Source organism: Excalfactoria chinensis, chromosome 1 (genome assembly GCF_039878825.1).
Source record: "Excalfactoria chinensis isolate bCotChi1 chromosome 1, bCotChi1.hap2, whole genome shotgun sequence".
Lineage (NCBI taxonomy): Eukaryota > Metazoa > Chordata > Aves > Galliformes > Phasianidae > Excalfactoria > Excalfactoria chinensis.
In genome coordinates this window covers 164,652,311-164,675,846 of record NC_092825.1, presented here as the reverse complement: position 1 = coordinate 164,675,846, position 23,536 = coordinate 164,652,311, and the positions used below count along the sequence as shown (strand labels likewise).

Here is a 23,536-nt window from a genome sequence, read left to right as displayed (position 1 = left end):
GATGGGTCATAGGCAGAGATCAGCCTTGGTGGCTCCCAAGAACCTCAGCAAGCCCTGCCCTGTCTGCTCCTCCACAGAACTCTGCCAATAACCCAACCTCAGCAAAACCAAGGCCAGAAATACAGGAGCAGAGTGGCAGGGAAGAGGACAGGGAGATCACTTAAGTAACAAGCTAAGGATGGACGTCATCAGAGTGTCTTATGCTATGTCCACTGAGCAGTGGATGGATGTATCTGCTGTATCTACTGCCACTCTGGGGTAAGATGACACTGAATAAGATATTTCTTGGGAAATCAACACTCATTTAAGAATATCTACTCTTTTACTTTTCTATTGCTTTTTATATTAACTCATTCCATTCTCCACTGGCTTTTGCCTGCCATATCTGAATTTGTTAGATCTGAATATCCTTTAAAAAAACTACAAAAAAACCCAAAAACAACAAACAACACAGAACTTTATTTTTTGCCCCCACACAGTTTTTCTTGACTCTTCTGTGATTCTAGTTAATGAAAGGTTATTTAATGGTAATAGAGTTGGCTAAGCAAAGTTATTTTGAAAGAAAACAAAGAAAATGGAATTTTAATGATGTTCTCAGTTTTTCAGCATTCCAAAAAGTTAAATTTGTTAAACTACAGGAATTGTTACGTTTGGCTTGTCACCTGCTACTGGCCTGAATAAAAGGGGTCAGCAGAGAGTTATGGAAATTGACTGCACTAGTTACAAAGCACTGAAATATATCTGCACTTTATTTTAATCAATGGAACCCACTGAGTTATTTTTATATTTATATAACCAAATCTTTATTCTCAGAGAGTGAGCTGTGTCCTTTGGCATGGGACCCAGAAACTCATGACAATCTGTACTGCGATATGATGAATAATGGTAGCCTGCATTGGTTTATCAATTTAAGGAACCATTTTTCCACCTGTGCACAGAAATAGGCACTATCTATGAGTATAAACAGAGCTACATTTTATCCTTGGAAAGATAATATTGGGCAGATATGTCCAAAGAAGAGATCAGAGAACAAGACATATTTCTGATCTGCTGCACAAAGTACCTTCATAATTAATCTGTTGCACCTTACACAAGGAGAGAAAAATGGTGAAAAAGGTGGAATTAAAGGGTTTTCCCATTCTTCGTGGAGGAAACCTGTGTTGGCCATGCCAGCTGCAAGGCTTTCCGTTCCCCTCCTGAAGGAGGAGACAAAATTCAGGTATTGCTGCCATTCTGAGACAACTGTTTCTCCAGTCATCTTAGGCAAAACATTAAAAATTGTATTATCCAGACTGCTCCTTCAATGAGAGTTTGAAGTATAAGTAAAGGGAGGGTGCAAAAAAGAACTGTCATAGAACAGTGATGAAGGTAATTTGGAAACAAGTCTGGAAACAGTCTTGTAACAGAGCCAATAGCTGATGCTGAAATTGCTACCTTTCTCCTTTGATCACCTGTTCAAACACACTTCCAATTAGGATTTAATTGAGTCTACAGCTTAGTATTTTATTAGACACCTGCTTGAGCATATTAATTTTTAGTGTTGATGACATGATCCATGCTGCAGAGCTTGTTAACAGAAGGAAATATTTGACAGTGGAAGAGCCTTACTTCTACTCTCAAAGAAGAGCTAATTGTTTTACCGTGCCCACACTGTGATTTCAGTCCAGAGTATGTATTAATATGCATAAACTATTGCAAGAAATAAAAAGGTTAAAAAAATTCATATATGCTTTTCACAGGGACCATATACTTAAAAGACATTGCAATTTCTTTTACCTTACACCTCATACCTACAAGGCAAAATAAATAATTACGTAGAATTTTTGTGACCAGAGCTTCAAAAAGCACATAAAAGAGAGAGGAAATGTTGTCCTTACCTGTCCTCGAACTTGAGAATTTCAGATTTTACCTATTCTAGCAAAAGGAGAGATTGCTAGTGCCACCTCTTGGTGAGAGGGGCACAGAAAGTCATTCATTTGCATTATCGCAAAGTGAGACATAATGGAAAATGCAATATGTGTTTCCAAGAAGAGGTGTCCAGCACTTACAGGTACCCTTACCATGAGATGCAGTGCCTCTTTCATTTAATCAAGTGTCTCGTGTCTTTGCAGTTAAGCACCTATATCAGTGTTTAAGCATGTATGTATATGTTTGGCTGGACTGACACTAAAATTCAATTCTTTGGAAGTGTTAAATAAGTTAAATCCCTTGTAAAGCGATCACCTTCAAATGAGACAGAAAATATTGGGTTCTTAGTTTTTTTTAGGTTCTTAAATATCTTTATTGTGCTATGCTCCAAATATATTGCATGTTTCAACCCTAAAAGAGTAGCTAAATGCTACTATTAGTGTTAATCGTTAAGGCTGTACCAGATATTGGGATACAGGAAGAGCTTTGGATAATGAGTCAACATACAAACTTGTCACCGTTAGACACAAAGTTCCAAAGAAAGCTTAAACATAAAGGAGGATTCATTCATCAAGAGCCACATCAGGATCGAATAAGCCTGTATGATGCCACTTATATTTTACCTGGTTGAAATATCATCTGGAGAATGCTGGGCAACTTTGTCTTGCTGAACTGAACCTATGAGTCAATGTATCATAAGAAAGATGTGACCTTCATAATAGAGAAGGTTTTTAAGATCATTTCTGTTGAATTAAAAAAACAAACAAACAAAAAAAACCCACACAGTGGAATCACTGTACAATGACAAAAGCATGGAGAAAACAAGGAAGTTTCCTCCATGAGAAAGAATGTGAACTTAGCAAGACGTTGCCTGCAAGGCTTACCTCATAAAAATTAAAAAGCAATTATCACTTCTGAACACTGCACGCATGAATAGCAGTGAACTGTAAATGAAAATAAGCAACAGCACGAAACAATGGCTCTGCTCTCTGTTCTCAAATAACGATGCAGAAAAAAACCCTGCATTGTTTCTGCATGTTTCCTTAAAAACACATCGATTAAAAATATACATATTTTACTAATTAAACAAAAGTCACAGTGAGCTTCATTCTTAAGGAAGTCTTTAGGAAAAAATGGAAGGGAAGACAAACTAAATATGAGTAAAGAAGCTGTCCTACCTTGTTTTAGAATGGTTTTGTCTACAGGGATACCACACCCATGTAATTTTTGGCGGGGGAATACCATACACGGTGCATGTCAGCACTTGTTTGCTGTTCAGTAAATACAGATTTGGATCAGGGAATGATGACACAGCATTTTCATATATCTGGGGTTTCACTGTAAGAAGTAAAAATTGGAAAGCGATTAAAAGCAGTTCATTTCCAATGATCATCAGACTACCGCATTCCTGTAGGGTGAGTAATCAAAAAAAATCCCTGAGGAAAGAAAAACAGCAGGACACATTTAAGTAATAGGGAACAAATATATGACCATGGAAGATAGAAGCCCTTCCAATGAAAACCAGTGTCTATTTGCTGACTTCAAGAAGGGTCCCTCAACCCCACACCTCAGGCTCGGATTTGTGTCCACAAAAATTGGTAAGGAAGTCTACATGGACCATGCAAGACAAACTGTTCAATGATAGCTTAGTGTTTATGCTCAGGAGAAGTGTGGGAACATGCTGCACACTCACCATTTACTTTAAGAGTGACTGTAAGATTCTTGGATAAGTTCCACTGTCGTAAGCTCAATATTATAGTGTAGTTTCCAGCATCTTCCTCAGCAACATCCTTGATGATTAATGAATAGTTTTTAACCATGTACCGGGCACACTTTTCAGCAGCAGGCAACCCGTCTTTTAACCTGTTCAGAAGAAGTCCAGAAATAAAATAATTGAAAATCAGGGCTGCTTTAGCAGCCTGTGTTTCTTCATTTCCCATTTCTTCATCTTTGGGTGAACACTGAATTCACAAGCTACAATCCTTCTTACCAGAATCTTACCAATCTAAGATTTGGTTTACCTTCCCTTGCAGATTGCTGATATTTATACAGCACTTCTACATGTTAAAATTGATAAGGATCTGATAGGGCTCTATAATATTTGAGAGTTTCTGAAAATTGGAACTCTGCGTCTGAAGATCCCGCCTTTCCTTGCTTGTGCTGTGTTGTCTAGAAGACAACCATTTTGGCTACAAATCACTAACGCAAATAAAGGTTGCATCACCCAGCACCAACTATTTCTTACAACTTCAGTATACATCCCAGGTCAAAGTATTACTGAAGCCTAAGCACAGCTGTGATTTTAGGAAGAGGAAGAGTAAGAAGATTAGATAAGCGCTTAAGAATCAGATATCCTGCTATCAAAGTGAATGTTTTTAAAGATAACAGAAAATCAACACAGAAAGAGAGAAGTGTCACTTCACACACAGATTCCTGAATAAGCAGACCATTTTTATTCCAAGTTTAAAATATGGCAAAAAGCACATTCTTGTAGGTTGCTGAAGACATCATATGTGATGTCAGTAGAAAAGTGCAATGGCTTCACTGTGATCATGTGCAGCATTCCCACAATCATGGGCTTAATTGGATTGATTCTTGTGTTCTCGTGTTTAAAGAAGGTTCTTTCAGTAATTAGAGAAGTCCTAAAAAATGGGTCTAAGGACCATGGATTTAGGCATTTCACTGTACACATATTTCATGGAACTACAGAATGTTTGAGGCTGAAAGAGCCTCTGGAAATTGCCTGTCCACCCCCTTGCTTAGTCAAGGTTATCAGGTCATCCAGGACCGTGTCCATTCAGATTTTAAACAGCCCCTCTGGGCAACTTGTTCTAGTGTTTTACCAACTTCATGGTAATAAATAAATTAATATTCTTATGTTTAAATAGATTTTTTTTTTCCCCCAGAAGATTCAGATGTAAAAGTGCATTCAACTAGCCCAACCATTAAAGAAACAGAAAACACCATATAAATGACAAGCAACATCTTCACTTTCATCCATTAATTTTCCACGTGGAGCTGTAAATGCAGAGGGGATTGTAAAAATAAAACAAAATGTTTGGAACTAAAATAATTTCTGGCTGTGAGTAACATGAACTTTCACTGTTCATGTATGTGTGGTTTGTTTTCTTAATCATTCTTGTCATAGACTCTTTGTTAAATTTCAATGAATTGAGCCAGAGCTATTGCCATTTAAAATTATTTAAACAACAACAAAAAAAACCCCAGCACCTTGAGATCACAAGTAGATAACATTGTTTTATAGAAAGGTGGTTAAGACAAAAAACTGTTTAAAAGAGTCCTTAACCCAATACACTTGAGCCAAAGTGAAAGCTCTGCTCACTAGTGTAGACCTAAAACTGGCAGACTGCCATGTAACAAAGCCTGCTTCCACTGCTCTTCCCATAGTTCATGGCTGTATGAATCAGCTCAGTCACTTACTTTAATAGTTTTTCTTTTCTCATTGTGTCTAAAAGAGAAATTCAGGTCTGCATAATGGATGATTCACTGACTCAGTCAAGACTAGTAAATACAGCTTTAGAATGTCCACTGATTTCAGTAAGTGACATATCTAATGTATTTGAGGACCTGAACTTTAAACTTCCCAGGCATCCCATTTAGAACTCGCATAATGGAGATGATGTTCTTTTAAATTGCTAAAATTCAGGAAGACCCTGAAAAGCCCAATAAAACTCTACAGTTACTCTGTCCCCATTATGTTGTCATTTTAAGGGGTTTTATTAGAATATTTTATCAACATATCACTTTTCATTTAAGAAGAGATCTAGTGTGTATGAGTTGAAGTAATTGTTATCCTACCATGTAACTTCTGGAGAGGGAAATGCCTTCACTTTCATTGGCAAACGATAGGATTTTCTTCCTGCTACAGCCTCCAGCGTAGTTTTTCTTCGACGTTTCAAATTAATGAATCTCTTATCTTAAAGAAATAAAAGGAAAAAAGCACACTCATGTTAACAATTTTCACTCTGAAAAAAAGAGTTGCTCTTCTAAAAAGAAGAGGAATCCAAATAAAAATGTTCTTTATTAATTTTATTGTTCCTACGTGGCAAAAGCAAGAATAAAACCAACTCTTCTAAAGAGAAAAATGCCACAAATAAAAAGGAAACTGAGATACAACTCCCAAGTCATGAATGTATATAGAGGAGATACACTCTAGTCAAATTCATGTCATGCTTCAGTCAAAAAAGGAAAGGAAAAGGAAAAAGGAAAAAGGAAAAGGAACAGGAAAAGGAAAAGAGTAGATGGTTCATGGTATATGGGAAGATGAATTAGATGAGCAGATGATGTCTCCTCCCCTGAATCAATGGAATCAATGGATGTTCCAAACTAAAATATTTGTTTGGAGGGGAATTAAATGATCTTCAGAGAAACAGCAAAGGAAAGGACAGAACCTTTCTCTAGCATTGGTAAACAGCTGTTTAACCGAAAAAACATATTTTATCACTTCATTGGAACAACTTCAAGCTGCTGGAATTCTTTCTTTCCCAGTTGTATTGCCCTGTATTTCAAACTCTGATGAATTGGTGGATTTCATCAGAGGCAAGAAAACATAATATTTATAGAACATAATATTTTCTTTCCAAAATGCAATTAAACAAAATAAAATATACAAAATATGAAAAAAAAAAAAAAAAAAAGAGTGTCCTTTGACAGTATTTGCAGTGCAACATTTACTCACATTATGGATTGGATATGGATATCGCATATATATTAAGTAAGTGCAGTATTTAGTCACATTTATGGCATGCACTGATAGGAATATGTTCAGGACAACTCAGTATTTTAATTATAAAAGTCAGGTTATACCAAGATACAACTCTGATTCAGCAAACCCTTATTCACAGTCTTTATCCAATATGAGTATCCCATAGATAAGGCTGTTTACACAAGTAAGAGTTTACAGGCTAGCTTCAATAGTTCCAGCTTCTCTGACTTGTTTCAGTTTTGTGAATGGTTTAGGAGCTGTATTCCCATGTAGAGCTATTATATCTGTTTCTTCTTCATGTTTCATAGAGAGCAGTGGAGCAAGTACTGTAGAAGAGGAACTGGAATTGTCAGTACCGATTGAGAACAGGATATCTCAGATCTCAGCAGGAACAGGTGATCAAACTAAACACTAATGCATCTACTGCCAACAAGACAAAACAGTCATGGAACAAACGGCATGTATTTTCACTGGTGTCCGTCCTTATCTATCTATGATGTCCAGGCTAGAAATTTCTTTCCACTTTTTACCAAGATAAAAAGCTATTGTGTGACTGAACTTGGTAAGTAAGCATTCACTATTCTAGACATTCAAAGTGTTTCTTACCATAAACTATGACTGTTGTGTTGACTAATTTGTTTGAGGGTCCACTCTTCACGTGGCAGGCATACTGGCCTTTATCAATATCACGAACTTTGTCAATAACAAGAATACTGTAAAAAATATTGGCTTCTCTATTCTTCTGGTCTATGCGCTGTGTTACAGAACCTCTCTTCATGGCCTGTTAAAGCAGAAATTAACATTAAAGAGCTGATTCAGATTTTCATGAACATGATTTTCAATTGGCTGTTCTGCCACCAAGTTTTAAAACAACATATATCCAGACCCTTTTGTGCAGGATGAACCTGAAAAGGATGCCTAAAATTTCCAGAGAATCAACAATAAAAATAGAAAGTAGCTTTATCTGTCAATTCATTATTACTTCCATTCAAGTTGTAGTAGCATCCAAACTCCTTTCCAGATGAAGACCAATACATCCGCACAGCCTGCCATAGTAATGTGCTCAGCTCCCCACCACTCCTCACCCAGCACTGTTCATGAATAGCCCAGAGCTGGCACATGAAAGGCAGTACACAGCAGACATATAGAAAATGAGGGCTTTAACACAAGGAGGGGAGAATTCTGGAAACGCTATAGATGGAGAAGTGACGGAGATTTGGCAAAGGAGTAACAGGGTGGAACTGAAGATAATGCGAGGCTGAGGAGTTATTTCCTGCAACTCCCCCTCAGCCTTTGGCCTCAAAGTTTATTTAACCCAGGACACTGTTGTGGTCTTATAAACACCGAACACCCTTCAGTTACCGTCCAAATAAAACCCAAGCAAGTTTCACAAGTGTGGTGCTATGCTAAGGCTTGGGAAGGCCAACGGTGAACAAATCTAATATATTTGGAGCATTTCTTGTTGCTAATTTCTTTACTTCTGTGGGGAAAAAATGCCAAGGAAAATGTCTACAACATGCAAGAAATTATTGCATTAGTCTTCTCTATATAATGTATTCATAATTTTAGCTTGTGATTAGGCACAATGAGTGACATAATAAATGATCTTGACTTGAATCATCAGCATAAATCAAACTGACATGAAAGGAATGGGAGTTGTAAACCTTAAACTAACGTCAAATTTCTTATCAGCTTTACATGAACTCCTGGCAGTTATTCTGTAAGTGACAAATATTTATGAGGATGCTCCCAATGTGATGGGAGGAGAAGTGCATTCAAGATCATTCCTATAGTTGTCAAAACAAGTGGATTGTTCATGTGACACTTAACAAATGAGATTTTGGCTAGCTAAATCAAAATATCTTTTCTAAACATGCTTGAGTCGGGTGCCTGACTGTCTGCCAGTCTTTGAAATGAATGTGTTAAGAAAGACAGCCTCAACGAAAATTTTTAGTCACAAGAGAGAGTCTCTGCCTGGGACCGGGTGATAAATTTCAGTCATTCTCTCAGGTTGGAAAGAAACTTCCAGGGATGAAAGAATTCTAGTGCTCACTCATGATTATGCAATATAGCAGAGTACAGCATGTAAACATGTTTACTTATTCAATTAACCACGGGAAAGAAAAGAGAGGAAAAAAATTTAAAAGCCATGTCAGCAAGGGTCACAGGGATGGAATGCGAAACATGGCAAGCATTTTGAACAGAATTCTTCCTGGGATGCAAGATGCAGCGTGATCTATGGGAACCCCCCATTACTCCCTTTCATCCCCAGCGCTTACCTCCCCGGGATAAGTCCACGTCATTTGCACGCGGGTGTTCCAGGCTGCCTTGACAGTGCAGTTGATTGCCAGGCTGTCTCCCTTCAGCAGCTTGACAAGGCGTGGGGTGCTCAACTTAATGTCAAAAATTGTGTTGGCTGCACATCATGAAGAGAAGGAGAATTCAGAAACATCCCCAGGGCAGAGTGCCTTCCAAAAGCGGGGGAGCAGGGAAAGCCACTTACTCTCTCGGTGCGTTAGGTACTTTGTGCTATACTTGTGCCCACCGATGGTTGTCTCACAGCTCAGAAGCCCTATGAATCTGTAGGTTGCCTCAGGTATTCTGAAGCCTCTCATGTTGTCCCAGATTATCGTTTTGCCATCAGGAATTAGGGTTTCTCTGGGAATCTAAAAGTGGCAAGCACACATCATAAAAACAACTTATCCTCATGCCACGCTCTAATCAAAACAACCTCCAAAAAAAAGGCGTAGGAAAAAAAAATTAAAAAAATAATGTCAATCAAAGTAGAAAGGATGACATTTAATTATGCAGATTTTCCAAGTCACATTTTCATCACAAAGTAGAGGAAAAAATCTGAGTGAAGAATGTGAATGTTTTATTTGTTTCCAAGATTTCATTATTTGTAACAGGATGTAATTTATGACACAATAGATTGACACTATCATTAGCCTCAGCGCTTGGGCTGATATTCTGTTGGCTTCCAGTTGGCAGCAAAAGCGCTCCTCTTGGAGAACCTTTGCAATTAAGCGTCCTGGTGTTACCAGAGAGACACAAATGCACATTTTTCAATGGCAGTGACAAATGGACTTCATTTGCTGACATTTTGTGGCTTTAACAAATTCCTGGCAGGATTCAATCTGTTCTGTCACAGGTTTATATTGTCTGAAGGACTAGACTGTTAAAAAATATATATTATTTGTTCCAAAGCTAAGACATCACAGAGCACACATCTCTCTGAGTCATTACATAAAACATGAGCTCAAATTTCAAAGCCACAAAGCTTTCTTAGGTATGAAAACTACAGTTCGTACTCAAGGAGGAAAGTCATTTTGAGTAGTGAATCTGACAGGACACCTTAAAATGCTAAATATTTCCAGGGGAAAAGTGCTCAGCACATTCAAAAAAAACTGGCACTTCAAAGTCCCTCAGAAGTTAAGGGCCCAGCAAGTAATTAATGTAAAGCCATCAGATGTTTTATAAACTTATGACCTGAAGTCTAATGCTGACTAAAATATGGCTATGTGGGGTCAAGTGTCCACTTTGTCAGTAGAACAAGTGATATTTTTCTTTAGCATTCTTTGATTTTTAAGAGCCAATTTAATAATAAATCAAAAAATTTTGGAAAGACAAAGGGTGACCTGGGCACTGAGGCTCAGGTAACACCTCTTGTTTTCACATCAGTGCTTGTTTGCCATTACACAGCTTTACTGGTGGAATAAATGCCACTTCTTGGGTAACAGAGTTCAGACATCTGTACAAAGCCTGGTTGCAAATCTGCTTTCATAAAGTTTGCTTTTAAAGTGAAATTAACTTTCTTCTTTTCTTTTTCTTTTTCTTTTCTTTTCTTTTCTTTTCTTTTCTTTTCTTTTCTTCTTTTCTTTTCTTTTCTTTTTCTTTTCTTTTCTTTTCTTTTCTTTTCTTTTTCTTTTCTTTTCTTCTTCTTCCTTCTTCCTTCCTTCCTTCCCTTCCTTCCTTCCTTCCTTCCTTCCTTCCTTCCTTCCTTCCTTCCTTCCTTCTTCCTTCCTTCCTTCCTTCCTTCCTTCCTTCCTTCCTTCCTTCCTTCCTTCCTTCCTTCCTTCCTTCCTTCCTTCCTTCCTTCCTTCCTTCCTCCTTCCTTCCTTCCTTCCTTCCTTCCTTCCTTCCTTCCTTCCTTCCTTCCTTCCTTCCTTCCTTCCTTCCTTCCCTCCCTCCCTCCCTCCCCTTGTTCCCTTCCCTTCCTTTCCTTCCTTTCCTTCCTTTCCCTTCTTTCATGCTTTCTTCCTTTCTTCCTGTCTTGCTTTCTTTCAGACAGCATATAGCAGAGCTTGAATGAAATAGTGCCCTAAGCAAAGAGCATATTTATTCACTTCCATCCCTGGGTCAGCTTGCAGCCCAACAATCTCTCTCTGTGATCCCAGTCTCATGGCATCACTCTCTTCACTGGCATGCTGGCCAGCCCTCTCTTCCTCCATCCACAGCCAGCATGGGTGGCTGCCAGCTATCTGGTACCATCCTGCATGGCACAGCATCCCCCAAACATAGCACCCTCTGTGCTGCCCGTGCAGTGTGCACCACAAACTGCCCTTGGGCTCACCTCAACTTGTCTCAAGACATTTCCTCCAACAGAAACACATGATGAATCAAAGGAACAATAATTACAAGAAGCACAAAAGTGCTGAGGTAGAATTCTTTACAACAGCTGATAAGATACTATAATAAGAACACAAATCACAGGGGAAGTGTGTGTTACACACACATAGCTAAAGCCATTACATTATAGCTGGCCACCATTCAACCATATCTTGGTTTCTAAGAACTCTTCCGCCATTCCTGTCTCGAAAGCAAATATCCAGGCTTTGGTTTAACTAGCTCATAATCATGCCTTCAAGAGCTTCAGCTAGATCTATCCTCCTCTGCTTCAGTGGAAGACAGTTTGAGCATACCCTTCGACATATTTTCACATACATCAAGAAGATATTGTCAAGACAGAGACTCAGAATCTCTCCAGACTGATGTTTCTTGGCAAATGCATTAACTCTACATTAATTAGTTACTTGATACTTCTCTTTCTTACCTGGCTCTTCTCTGCCGTACCACTGGTTCAAGTGACCAGATTCCCACTCTCATAGTAATAGGCAGGGCTTGATTCTGCCCTAAGCAGAAACAACCAGCCAGAGATATGGCATGGTGTTGTGATAGCATGGGACAGAGGGACCCTAGAACCACAGAGAAACTGAGGCTGGTAGGGACTCTGGGGACCACCTGGTTCGCACCCTGCCAAAGCAGGGTCCAGCAGCTCAGAGCCATACCACAGAGCTTAGCCACTCATTCACCTAGCCAGGATGTCCATGGAGCAACATTGTGCTGGAAGAGCATGATCTCCACTGAAGCAACAGAGGATAAAGCCAGCTGAAATAACAGGTTACAGATGGAAACCTGCAGATAGTCAGAGACATTCAAAGAAGCCATTTGATGTGATGGCTGCAGTAAACATGGAATTTACTGTCTACATACTTAACTGTACATGCCACAGCACTGTGGTTCCCTTTGCAGCACTGGCCTTTTACCCTTTTTATTTCAAACTAGACGTCAATGAATTTTAGCACAGGCTGTGCCTTCTTCTTTGCTCAGTACTAGTCACTGATATCTTTTTGCTTACAAAGTGGCAATTAACACAGTACTGTCACAAGGTTTTGCATATGTACATACGCTCAAGAGTACACAGTCAATGTATGGTTCCCCATGTATGCAAAGGCAGATTTTTGTGGAAAAAATAACACAGCTGAAAGTAAAGCAAAACACATACATTTGAATGTTGAATGTTTTGTCCTTTCTTTCATCTTTTAACTTGGGACTTTGGGAAGGATGAAACGTCATTATTAAGAATCAGACTGTCCAGATATGTGGCTCCCAACATCTTTGGATAATCATTTTTCTCTCTTTTTGTTCCTTATATTTTACACCAAAACTTATTAAATTATGTTCCTGCAAATGGTATTGCGGATCAAACCATCATACCAAAGGGTATGTTTTGTCCATCCAGCAAGACAAAATTCAAATGAAGGAATAAGAGAAGTGCATGCCTTATTTGCAGTGCATTTTATCTTATTTTAGGAATTTTGAATGAAGCTGTTATATCAATAGGAATAATGGTTTCAGAGGCTGTGGATATCACTATTAAGCATAAGGTCAAAAACCATCGATCGATTTCACCATTTCATCTTATGGTGAATTAGAGAAAGAACTACCAGCTACTGAAGATGTAGATTGTAATAGGACCTGAAGGCCAGTTTTGAAATAGGAATGAAAAGCTCAATCCCTATTTTCTTCCCCATTTTTAAGACTCCTATGTTGCAATATGGTTGTCATGCAATACAATACAATTTGTACAAGTGTTCAGCCTGGAAGAATATCTCAAAAATGATGAGCAATGTATAGATGCAGTTTTAGTAATAAAATCATTTGTATTGTTGAAAATGGATTATACACCTTTCCTGAATGTTCCACTACAACTATAAAGTAGCACTGCATAGGAACAGGGTGCTGGGAGGTAGTGTTTCTTGCAGCTTTACCCATGAGTCCTTTCAAAAGAAAGACATTACAAAAAAATATTCCATATTTTGACTCCCTGGCAATGTAAAGTACAGACCTTTAATGAATCCAATGCTAGGCTTTTCTTTTCGTCTCCAGCGGACTGTACTACAGGGGACAATGGCTTCTCCCCTTTAATGCTAATGGAAAAAAATAGATAGGCTTTTGCCAGCTCTCCAGAAGCAATATGCTAGCAGATGGGAAATGCGTTTAGCACATCTCTTAATTGTAATGCGAGGAAAAACTTGCTGGAATCTTCACACATGAAAGTCACAGATGATAAATAAAGTAAGATATGATGTAATGCATTGTAATTTACATACTTCAGGAAATTCTGGGAACACATCTCTTTTTCCTGGAATGCAAAACATGTAAGCAACCGATCCTTTCTTTCAATACTTGGCTCCACCTCCTCTTTCTCCTTCCCAGAGAATTACATCTGGTTTTGATGGTGGAAAGATGCATCATCACCACAACCCCACTCTAAGGGCAAGCTGATATAAGAGAGTAGATATGCCTCAACCTCCTCCAAATAAGGAGAACGATTTCCTTTTTACATTGTTTCATAAGATGAGAACTCCCAGGGGAATTTTCTCATCTAGAAATTTAATACGCTGAGATTTCAGATGCATCACCACAGTGCCCAGATAAGTCCTCATTTTACATCATTTTACATTTTTACAGAGAGAAAAGTCCTATTTACTCGTGATTCTATAGCCACAGAGTCTTCTGCATCATCCACCTCTGGTACAGCTCTTGCTAGCGTGTGTGTATGCATGCAAGTACATGTGTGCAGTCACATTACTTTGGAGCTACTTTCTTTTCTCTGCATTTAGCTTGCTTTCAGCAATCACATATTACAAAATAAATAAATTGCTACCTCATAAAAGTGCTGAACATTGGTTCCACTATGTATGTAGCTCTCTTGCTATATATATATATATATATACACATATATATAGAAGCATCACTGGCTCCTCCACACAATTTTTAAGCCAGACAAAAGAACTCTAAAAAAGAAGCACCATTCTCTGTGCCACTACTATGCACTTTACTACATGCATACAGTCACTTAACTCTCCATGTAGCTCTTAAGCATCTTAGGAAAGAAATGCTTTTCCTAAAACACAAAAGATGTTCACTTTCTGTAACTGTACCCACCATCTCAAATCCTGACCAAATTTCCCAACAAAGTGAAGTCAGACACTGTTCAATAAATGCATTTGGACAAGAAAGTAAGAAGCAAAGCTGAAGGGGAAAGGAAAAGCTTGAAGAGATGCCCTATGCAGACCCTGTACAACTCCAGGCTGTTCCAGAGGACAGGAGAGGAAAGAAGAGAAAGGCCAGGGGAAAAGAAGGGAAGAAATCTCTTCTCCGAACAAGAAATTCACCCCAGGGCTTAAGAAACCTTTGTCTTCAGAAGTTAAACTTCTTATTAACAATGGACTTTCAATACAATTATACAAAATACTACAGTTTAGAAAACTCTCATCCAAAGAGATCTGATGAAGCACTTCTTTGAGATACAAGACCAATCTGCATAAGTTGAAATACTTCTAGACATGCTGACACCCAGGAAAAACACTAAATAGTCGAAATAGTTCAAAATCTCCACTATAGATCTAAACAACAACAACAAAATGCAGTATCCACATCAACAAGAACACCGTCAGAGTATACTTGGATTGCAGTACCTTTTTTAACGTGACAGGAATGTTTGGTGCTGTGACTCTGCAAGGAATGACCATTTCTTTTCCCACAGTCATGTGTATTATTTTAGGTATATCACTGTGCATCTCTACAAATGGATTGCTTGTATCTGTGGGAAGAGAAGAAAAAGAAAAGGTTAATATTTGAAATCTTCAGAGAGTGTATGGAAATTGTAACAGCCTGGAAAGATCTAATCAATCCTATTTAAAATGAAAAGTCCTCAAATTACTTTTCTGCTTACTTTTATCTAAACAACTTCAGTTGTTTAATATTCATGCTCTCAACACAGGAAATCAATGGTGGAAAATAAAATCACCAAAAACAACACACTGACTTTGCTAGGAAGACCATATTATTCATCCATATTTCCAGCCACATACTCTCAGAATATGGGCTCGCAAGAGTTAACTATTCTTCTCCCTCACATTATCACAATATCACAAATATCTCTTTTGTGATAAGGAAAATGCCAGGAAAGCATTTATTTCATTCAACTCAGTAACGAAAGCATAGCAGAATAGTTTACCATCCCTCAAACAGTCTCTTTAACAAAGGGCATTGTCATAAATAGCTTGCACTCGGAATGAGGAACGCTGCTGCTGCTATTGTTTGAACCAGTTAACAAAGAGGAGCTCAAGCCACTGACTCCATCTCCAAATCTTCTTTGCAGGTGTTGAGATGTGAAGGTTTGGTTTGACTCAAAGTGCAGAGAGATTACCTCCAAATTCATGTAAGTTTTGGCTTTTAACTCTTAAAAAAGTGGAACACTTAGATCTTAGTTCCACACTTATCTATGGCTCCAATGTTTTTTCAGGCAAATCCTATTATTTTCACTCAGTCAAAAGCCATACGAATAACAATGGAAATCTTTCTTGGAAAAGAAATGAGTAAAGCTACCAAGAATTGACCCTTTACAAAACCTTAAACTCTAATGCTACCAGAATTCTGCACACTGACCTATGTTCACTCAAGTAGTTCTTCAAATGCATCTCCTTTTATTCTCCTGCCTAAGTATGATCTGCACTTCCCACTATTATACTCCCACTATATTCCCATAATATTGTTCTGCCCATAGGATCTTCTTTCTTATGATATGCAAAGATACTTTTGTTTGAGATGTATAATAGGAAGAGAAGCAAATTCTACCCTAATTTATATGAGGGAGAATCCTAAGGTCAAGTATCTGAACTGTACCCCAGGGTACTGAAAAAGTTTTCCCAAAGAAGTTTTGTGAATTTGTAACATGTATTTTATGAAATAAGACCATCACAATGCTTCATTTAGTAATAGGTGTTAAACATTCATTGAGATCGCAAAAGGAACTTGTGAGTAATAGAGGATGCCTATGTAATAAAAAGAACTCTAAGGATGTATTAGGCTAATTTCCTTTGCAATACGATTCAAGGAAAGACCAAGAATGAACCTGTTTGTAGCAAGGCAAAAAGACCTTTTTTTGTTTTTTCACGGGTCACAGCCATGGAAGAGGTCACCTGTCCCTTAACATCAACAGAAAATCAGATTTACTGCTCCCCAATGACTTGTTGGTCTTTGTCATAAAATTAAGAGCTCCAGCCCCAAACCAGCAAGCTCTGCAAAGTACTTTCCTGTATGATAATCTCCAGATCATTCCAAGAGTGAGGAAGAACTGCTCTGGAGATTAACAGTGCTGTCTGCAGACATAATGTCACCACTGACTGATGCCAACAGCAAGGCCATGGGGGCTGTGCAGTTTAGACCTCACAGGATTCCTGTCCATCCGAAGTCAGGGACAGGAAACGAGCACAAAACACCATTTTTAGGCTTTTTTTTTTTTTTTTTTTTTTTTTTTTTTTTTTTTTTTTTTTTTTTTTTTCCAATAGCAATGCACGTTCACATCTGGAAAAGTCAATGAAGTGCTGTATAAAAGTCAACAGAATGCCCTGGCTCCTCTAGGTGAGCTTCAAAGCTTGGAGACAGCCTTCCCCAGTCAGTTCCTGCAGTGGCATGCCAAGGCACAGGGACACCAGGAGCCGACTCCATGCCCTACGATTCGCGTGCAGAGCTCCCATTGACATCACTGGGACTTCCGCCATGGGCCGGAGGGCAATTGATGGCCCCAAGTGCTCCAAATGCCTTCCTGCTTTTGATTAAAAGGAATACACATCATGTTTCCTAGCACAGTTTTGTTTTTATAATGAGTGTGGAGGCTTTTCCTGATTCCCTTTGATTTTATTCCCCTTCCGTCTTAATGGCCATTAGGGATACTCAGTACTTTAAGACCAGGACCCGCTACAGGGTCTCCCAGCACAGAGAAGGCAGAGCCGAACCCAGAGAACCAGAACACCAATGACATGGAGTTCCCTGTCTCACTTAAATAATTGCACATCTTGCTTCTTTTTTCTTCTTTCCCTCCCATCGCAGCTTTAGCTATAGCCAGTGGCTGCCACTACATTTCCTCCCAGTTCCTTCCTGCAGGGAGGTAAATGCCATATTTCCCTGTCCTTGGAAATTGGCTGGGCGTGCATCTGGTATGACCTAAACTCCTGCCAGTGGTCTTCTGAGCCAGCTCCACATACTTTGAGGTTCTGAAAGCTCTAAACATAAAACAGTCTGTCCAGGGGAGTGGTAGAGTGACAGTCCCTGGAAGTGTTCAAGAAATGAGATGTGGCACTGAAGGATGTGGTTTAGTGGGCATGGTGGTGATAGGGTGGAAGTTGGACTTGGTGACCTTCATGGTCTTTTCTAATCCCAATGATTCTATGAAAAGGAACATCGTGGATCAACCAGTCTTAAAGACTAATCTGAGTTCCACATTCATCTCCATTGGGATCTGGAATACAACAACTAAGTGAGTTGATGTTTGAGGTTTTGTTCATTTGTTTTGTACCAGAGTTGCTTGCAAGGGTAGCAAGGTGAAGGATGGATAACCAAAATTTTACATATGCTAAAGGTTGCTTTAAATGTCATTTTCTAATATTTTTAACCGTGCCTGTAACGTGTAGTGGTTTGATCGTGTTCCTTACAATATCTCTCATCTACAATCAACATGAAACCACAATGAACAGTCATGAAATCATGAAATCTGAAGGTCACTTGCTATATTGTTAAAGAATACAAATAGCAGCTTTTTACAAAGCTGGTTGGCAGCCAGATAAAAAATTGATAAGAGGCTTAATACAAGCAATATTATGCCTCATATCACTAACCTGTCTAGGCTATTTATGGGGTTTGCACAAACAACCAAATTAGCCAACACTGAAATGTCAGAGTCTGAAAAGATGGTGAGGTTCTTTATTTCCACATGCTTCAGCTACTGTGCCTGGCTTTGTTTTGTTTTTAATAATCTGAGCTATGTAAGTCAGAGTGCCTACACATCTGCAAGAAGAAAACACTCTGCAGGAGTCTGAGCTCCTTGGAATCTCTGAAGGTTTCTCCTTCCAAAATACGTACTTACACCTGGCTCATTATTAATGTTTATTTCTCTGGCCAAAAGAATCAAGTCTCCTCACATTCATATAACAATCTTTTCCACTCATGCATATGCACAAAAGTATAGGCACATGAACTTCACTAAAGCTAATGTTCCAATGACCAAATTCTCCTTTCCTTTCTTAGGATTTAGCTTGACTAGCTGTAGTTATCCTGACTGCATCAATAGGATAACTCAAAGTCATTCAAGAACTTTTTCAGACTGGGAGTGGATCTCACAGAATCACAGAATTATAGGGGTTGGAAGGGACCTCTAGAGATCATCGAGTCCAACCCCCCTGCCAAAGCAGGCTCCCTACACCACATCGCACAGGTAGGCGTCCAGGCGTGTCTTGAATATCTCCAGAGAAGGAGACTCCACCACCTCCCTGGGCAGCCTGTTCCAGTGCTCCGTCACCCTCACCGTAAAGAAGTTCTTGCGCACATTCGTGCGGAACTTCCTATGCTGGAGTTTCAGCCCGTTGCCCCTAGTCCTGTCCCCACGCACTACTGAAAAGAGACCAGCCTCGCCACTATAGCTCCCACACCCCAGGTATTTATAAACCTGGATCAAGTCCCCTCTCAGCCTTCTTTTCTCAAGGCTAAACAGACCCAGTTCCCTAAGTCTCTCCTCGTAGGGGAGATGGTCCAGGCCCTGACTTCACTTCACTCTCACTTCACTTACCCATCTAAAACATAGACTCCCCTCTCTGAGCTACATGGCCAAGCCAGTCATGGTTCGGTTCTGGAATGGAACCTGACCTCACCTGACCTGTTCTAGACATCTGTTTGAGGCTAAGATTAATCACACTCTAGGAAAGGCATCTACTTAATTAACTCAGAAGTAGTTGACTATGATCCTTAAGAAAAAAAATAATCTTATTTTATATGGGGATAAGTACGAGAAGCACAGTGCCTTTCTCTACTACAGGCTTTTCCACTCTTGCCTTGGCTTAAATTGTAAAATAAGACTCTTTATAAAACTTGAAATACTCTTTATAAAACTTGAAATACTCTTTATAAAACTTGAAGGAGGGAGATCACGAGCTATGAATTAATAAACATAGAAGTCAAGAAAAGAAATAAAAAGGAGGGGAATACTTTATATCTGGAGCACATTCAGACACATAGCATTGCTAGCATAATTGTAGTGATCTCTAGGTAGGGTTTGTTTTCCTTTGGGGCTAGTTACACTACGCTATCATCGACGTAGGTTCATAACAGACTTAAAAAGTGGCTGTAGTTCTTATGAAAAAAATACTCTCATCCACTTTAACCAGGAAATTCACACTGCAGTAATTACAATGTTCAGAAAGTTAACTCTAGAGAGCCCATTGGTCCTTAGATCATTCTTCTGGTTATGTCCTTTCCTCATGATGGATCACCTTGAAAATGGATTTCCATTTCAGTGACAGCCATAAGCCCTGGTGAGGAAGCGAGACCTCAGAGAGCAGAGTGTACCCCATTTGATGTTGCCAAAGCTTCTGAACCTCCTCTGCTCAACACAGCGAAGCACAATGTTAAGACCACATCGACACAATTACACTATATATGTATAGAAATTAGTGGTAATATAGATCAGTGAGTCCGAGAAAGCTCAGTTTTCTAACAGGAACCTCATTAGTCACTAAAAACATGCCTGTGTACTCAGTACAGATGTAGTGCAGTTTATTCCCAACTAGTTTCCTTTTTATAACAGAGATGCTATCATATCATTGCACTATATATGTATAGAAATTAGTGGTAATATAGATCAGTGAGTCCGAGAAAGCTCAGTTTTCTAACAGGAACCTCATTAGTCACTAAAAACATGCCTGTGTACTCAGAACAGATGTAGTGCAGTTTATTCCCAACTAGTTTCCTTTTCATAACAGAGGTGCTATCATATCATTGCATCTGACAGCATAAGACAGAAATTACTGCTCATATGTTTGAACTGTGCCAAAAGCAAAGAAAGGAAAAGCACAAGTTTTAACAACAGCAGGTTGTTTTATGGGTACATTACTTCTGAAGAAGGAAAAAGATCATTTTCTTCTTTGCTCTTAGCATCCAAAGTATTTTGTCGTGCTGCAGTTTCCATATGAATTATTTTGACTTTGAAGCTTCTCATCTTAGAGACCCTTTTGGCGAACTACTGTGATGCCCTCCTGTTCTGCAGTGTGGTACTTTTGGGGTTTCAGGAGTCAATCTACTCAACCTAAGTGCTAAATCCATGGATCCAGCTAGCAGTCAACAACTGGACCTCCCAGGAAGACAGGACATGCTCTGCCCTGGCAGGATGCAATTCTAGAGTTTGAAAAGGCACTCAAAAACCCGCATATTAGTACTTCAGAGTCCCATATTTTGAAGCATTCAATAATATTAAAGCCCTTCATTTTGGACTGTCCAAATTGAGACACATCTGAAGTCAAACATCCAAACTTAGTGGACGTGTTTGATATTCCAGTCATCAGTAAGTATAAGTAAAGCTCTCAGGACCTTTTGTTATCCAGCTGTGATTTGCCTCATTTGACTGAAATCCTCTCAAAGGAAGACATCCCACCTAAGATTTTCCTCAAGGTTCTTTATCATGTCAGTGATGAAAAACATGTATCGGAAAGTACTTTTTTCCCTCTCTGTTAAGCACAGAAAGAAAATAGACAACTAACTTAGCACAGAGGTGTGATTTTAAAACAGAATATTTTGAGTGATGCTCAATTGAAGTATCATTAAAAGTCTTTGTGTGGCCAGAAACATGCACAGTGGGAGTGTGAGGAGTGAAAATGAGAAGAAGAACTGTGACTAAGTGATGGGCTAATATCTGAAGTCAAGTAAGACTTCACTTACAAATTCCCTGATGCAGTAGAACTAAAACATTCTTCTTGTATATTAATTGCTGAAAGCTGTCTTCATCACAGGAAGTAGCAACAATTAAACCTGAATCAAATTTCGTTCAAATTCCTGCAACAATCTAAACTTGTTATATTAATGCAATTTAACTTACTTTTCTCTGTTACATCATGGGAACAGGTGATCAAAAGGCAAAGGAAGAAAGAGATGAGAGCAAAGAATGAAGAGGACTGGAGATTTTTGAAGAAGAAAGAAAATAAATGAGCTCCACCGACTGGAGAAGAGTGTCTTGGAAATACGGGAATGAAGGCAGACAGAAAGAAAAGCCTTTAGTAGCATCCTGGGGGACATCTGTGTAGGTTTCAAAATGGCCTGCTCCTAGTCTGGGGTTTTTTAAACTGTCTTTTTTACATCATGGTCTCTTTACAAGTAGAAAACTGCCCATGTCTTACTCCAATGTATATAGCGAGAATTCATTACAAATCTTTCCATTTTATTTACAGATTGCAATTGAGCAACAAAACAAAGATCAGAGCAGTTTGGGGACAAGTTCAGAGAAGAAATTGACACAAAGGCTTATGTTACATTCTGGATTTTTCCCATGGCTCATGGTAGAAATCAGGATATCAGCTTTCTTAGAACAAAATCCAAGGCTCTTGAGAAGCTTCATTTCCCTTGCTTGATGTCTCAATTCCTGAGCTGTGTGTGGTTAAGGGTTGCTGCAGCACTCACTCCACTGTGCAACTCAGTAGTGACCTCTCCAGCTAAAAGCAGGGTGGTGTCAGGACTAGCTCCTGAGAAAAACTGTACCAGCCTGCTGGTTCTTGAACACTCAAACACTGCATTTCATCACTTCACAAATGTGTTAAGACATCCCAAGACATGTGGGATTTGCAGTTTCCTTCTCATCATCTTGCATCTCATTTTTGTCTGCAGAAGCTCACCTTCTGCAGTAGCATATTCTCATTCCTGAACAAAAGGATTTACTGGATTTACTCTGTTTCTCTTCCCCCCCCCCCCCCCCCCCCCCCAATCCAGTTCATTTTCAGTATCACTCTAATTACGGAAATGAATAACGTTTTTAAAACAATCAGTGATGACTTCCTGTACAAACAATATCAGCTTTCCTGATTTGGACCCTGTGTTTGTAAATAGCAACTATTTGTTCTCATCTGCAGCATGCTAAAACATGGGAATCAGGCACCTTGGGGATCCACATGGAGCTAATATGGGAAATGGACTGACACAACGTCCTGCCACAGGAAACAATACAAACCTAGGAGGGACCTGACTTTTACAAATGTTTATTTCCTAAGCATCCAAAATCTTCTTTAAAATAAAACTAAACTCAATAAAGATAGTCTTAACAGAACGTTTTACTATCCTCTTTTCTCTTCCACTCAACCCAGGTAATTGAATTTCATGTATGCTCACAGAGACAATAACTTATATTAAGTGATTCCTTATTCTCTTTCCAGTGCTAACGCAACACTGCTCAGAAAGGGTTAGTTTTGGTACTCAGAGTCTTGTTTCTTTTCAATTTGCTCAACATTTCTCCCTGAAATTGTAGCTTTCCTCACCTTGGGGCAGAGCGGGTCTTTCAAAAGTCATTACATGAGCAGGTAGCTTGCAGACTCCTTTGTCCTCTAAAAAAATCTATGGCACTCAGGTCTTCTGCTTTATCTTTAGCAGGTTTTTTTGAAGGATCTCAGGGGTTGTCCAAAAGCTATTTATTTAATGACATACTTGTCTTCTGACACATGAATTAGGCAGATTAACTGATTCACATATATCTAATTGAGGTTCTCTTTCAGGTGCAAGGAAGCCACTCACAGCTCAGGAAGCAGTGAAGAGTTAGGATGACCAACAGTGTCTTCAATTTGTAATAATTCAGGATCCAGAAAAATTAACATGTCAAACAGAAAGGAGATCAAGAGAACATGAAGGAAACTCATATAATATAAAGTACGCTAGCAAAGAGGTTCACAGTCAGGGTCACAAACGTCCTTGCTCTTCTCACATCATAAATGGAGAGGATCGTGGGTAGATCTCAACTAAAGATAAGGTCCAAGGTAGGAGGTTCAAGGAGGTCCCATGGTATGAAAGTCAAAGAAATCACCCAAGAAAGCTGTAAATTTTCCTATGTAGAAGCAAATTCTGATTGCTAAAAGAATAACCTTCTACTTTCACCATGCCTTTTTGATGCACCCATTGTTGGATATCCAGTAAATTACAGGTAAGTAGTCAGGTGAGGAAAATACTACATTGTGTTCCAGATGAAACAGAGCTGGATGAACAGCATTCAATAATTATCAGTAATGCAACACACAAAAATGTGGAGAGCTA

At 39.0% G+C, this 23,536-nt stretch overlaps 1 protein-coding gene across 1 annotated transcript in view; it reads right to left on the bottom strand.

Moving 5' to 3' along the window:
• Positions 1-23,536, bottom strand: part of FLT1 (fms related receptor tyrosine kinase 1) — a 98,565-nt gene that overhangs the window by 59,311 nt on the left and 15,718 nt on the right. Inside the window, exons 4-10 of the mRNA XM_072326406.1 lie at positions 14,899-15,023; positions 9,138-9,300; positions 8,914-9,050; positions 7,241-7,415; positions 5,728-5,845; positions 3,602-3,771; positions 3,087-3,246 (exon numbers count right to left, since the gene is read on the bottom strand). Coding sequence (XP_072182507.1) covers positions 3,087-3,246; positions 3,602-3,771; positions 5,728-5,845; positions 7,241-7,415; positions 8,914-9,050; positions 9,138-9,300; positions 14,899-15,023 — 1,048 coding nt within the window. The remainder of the gene's footprint in view (positions 1-3,086; positions 3,247-3,601; positions 3,772-5,727; positions 5,846-7,240; positions 7,416-8,913; positions 9,051-9,137; positions 9,301-14,898; positions 15,024-23,536) is intronic.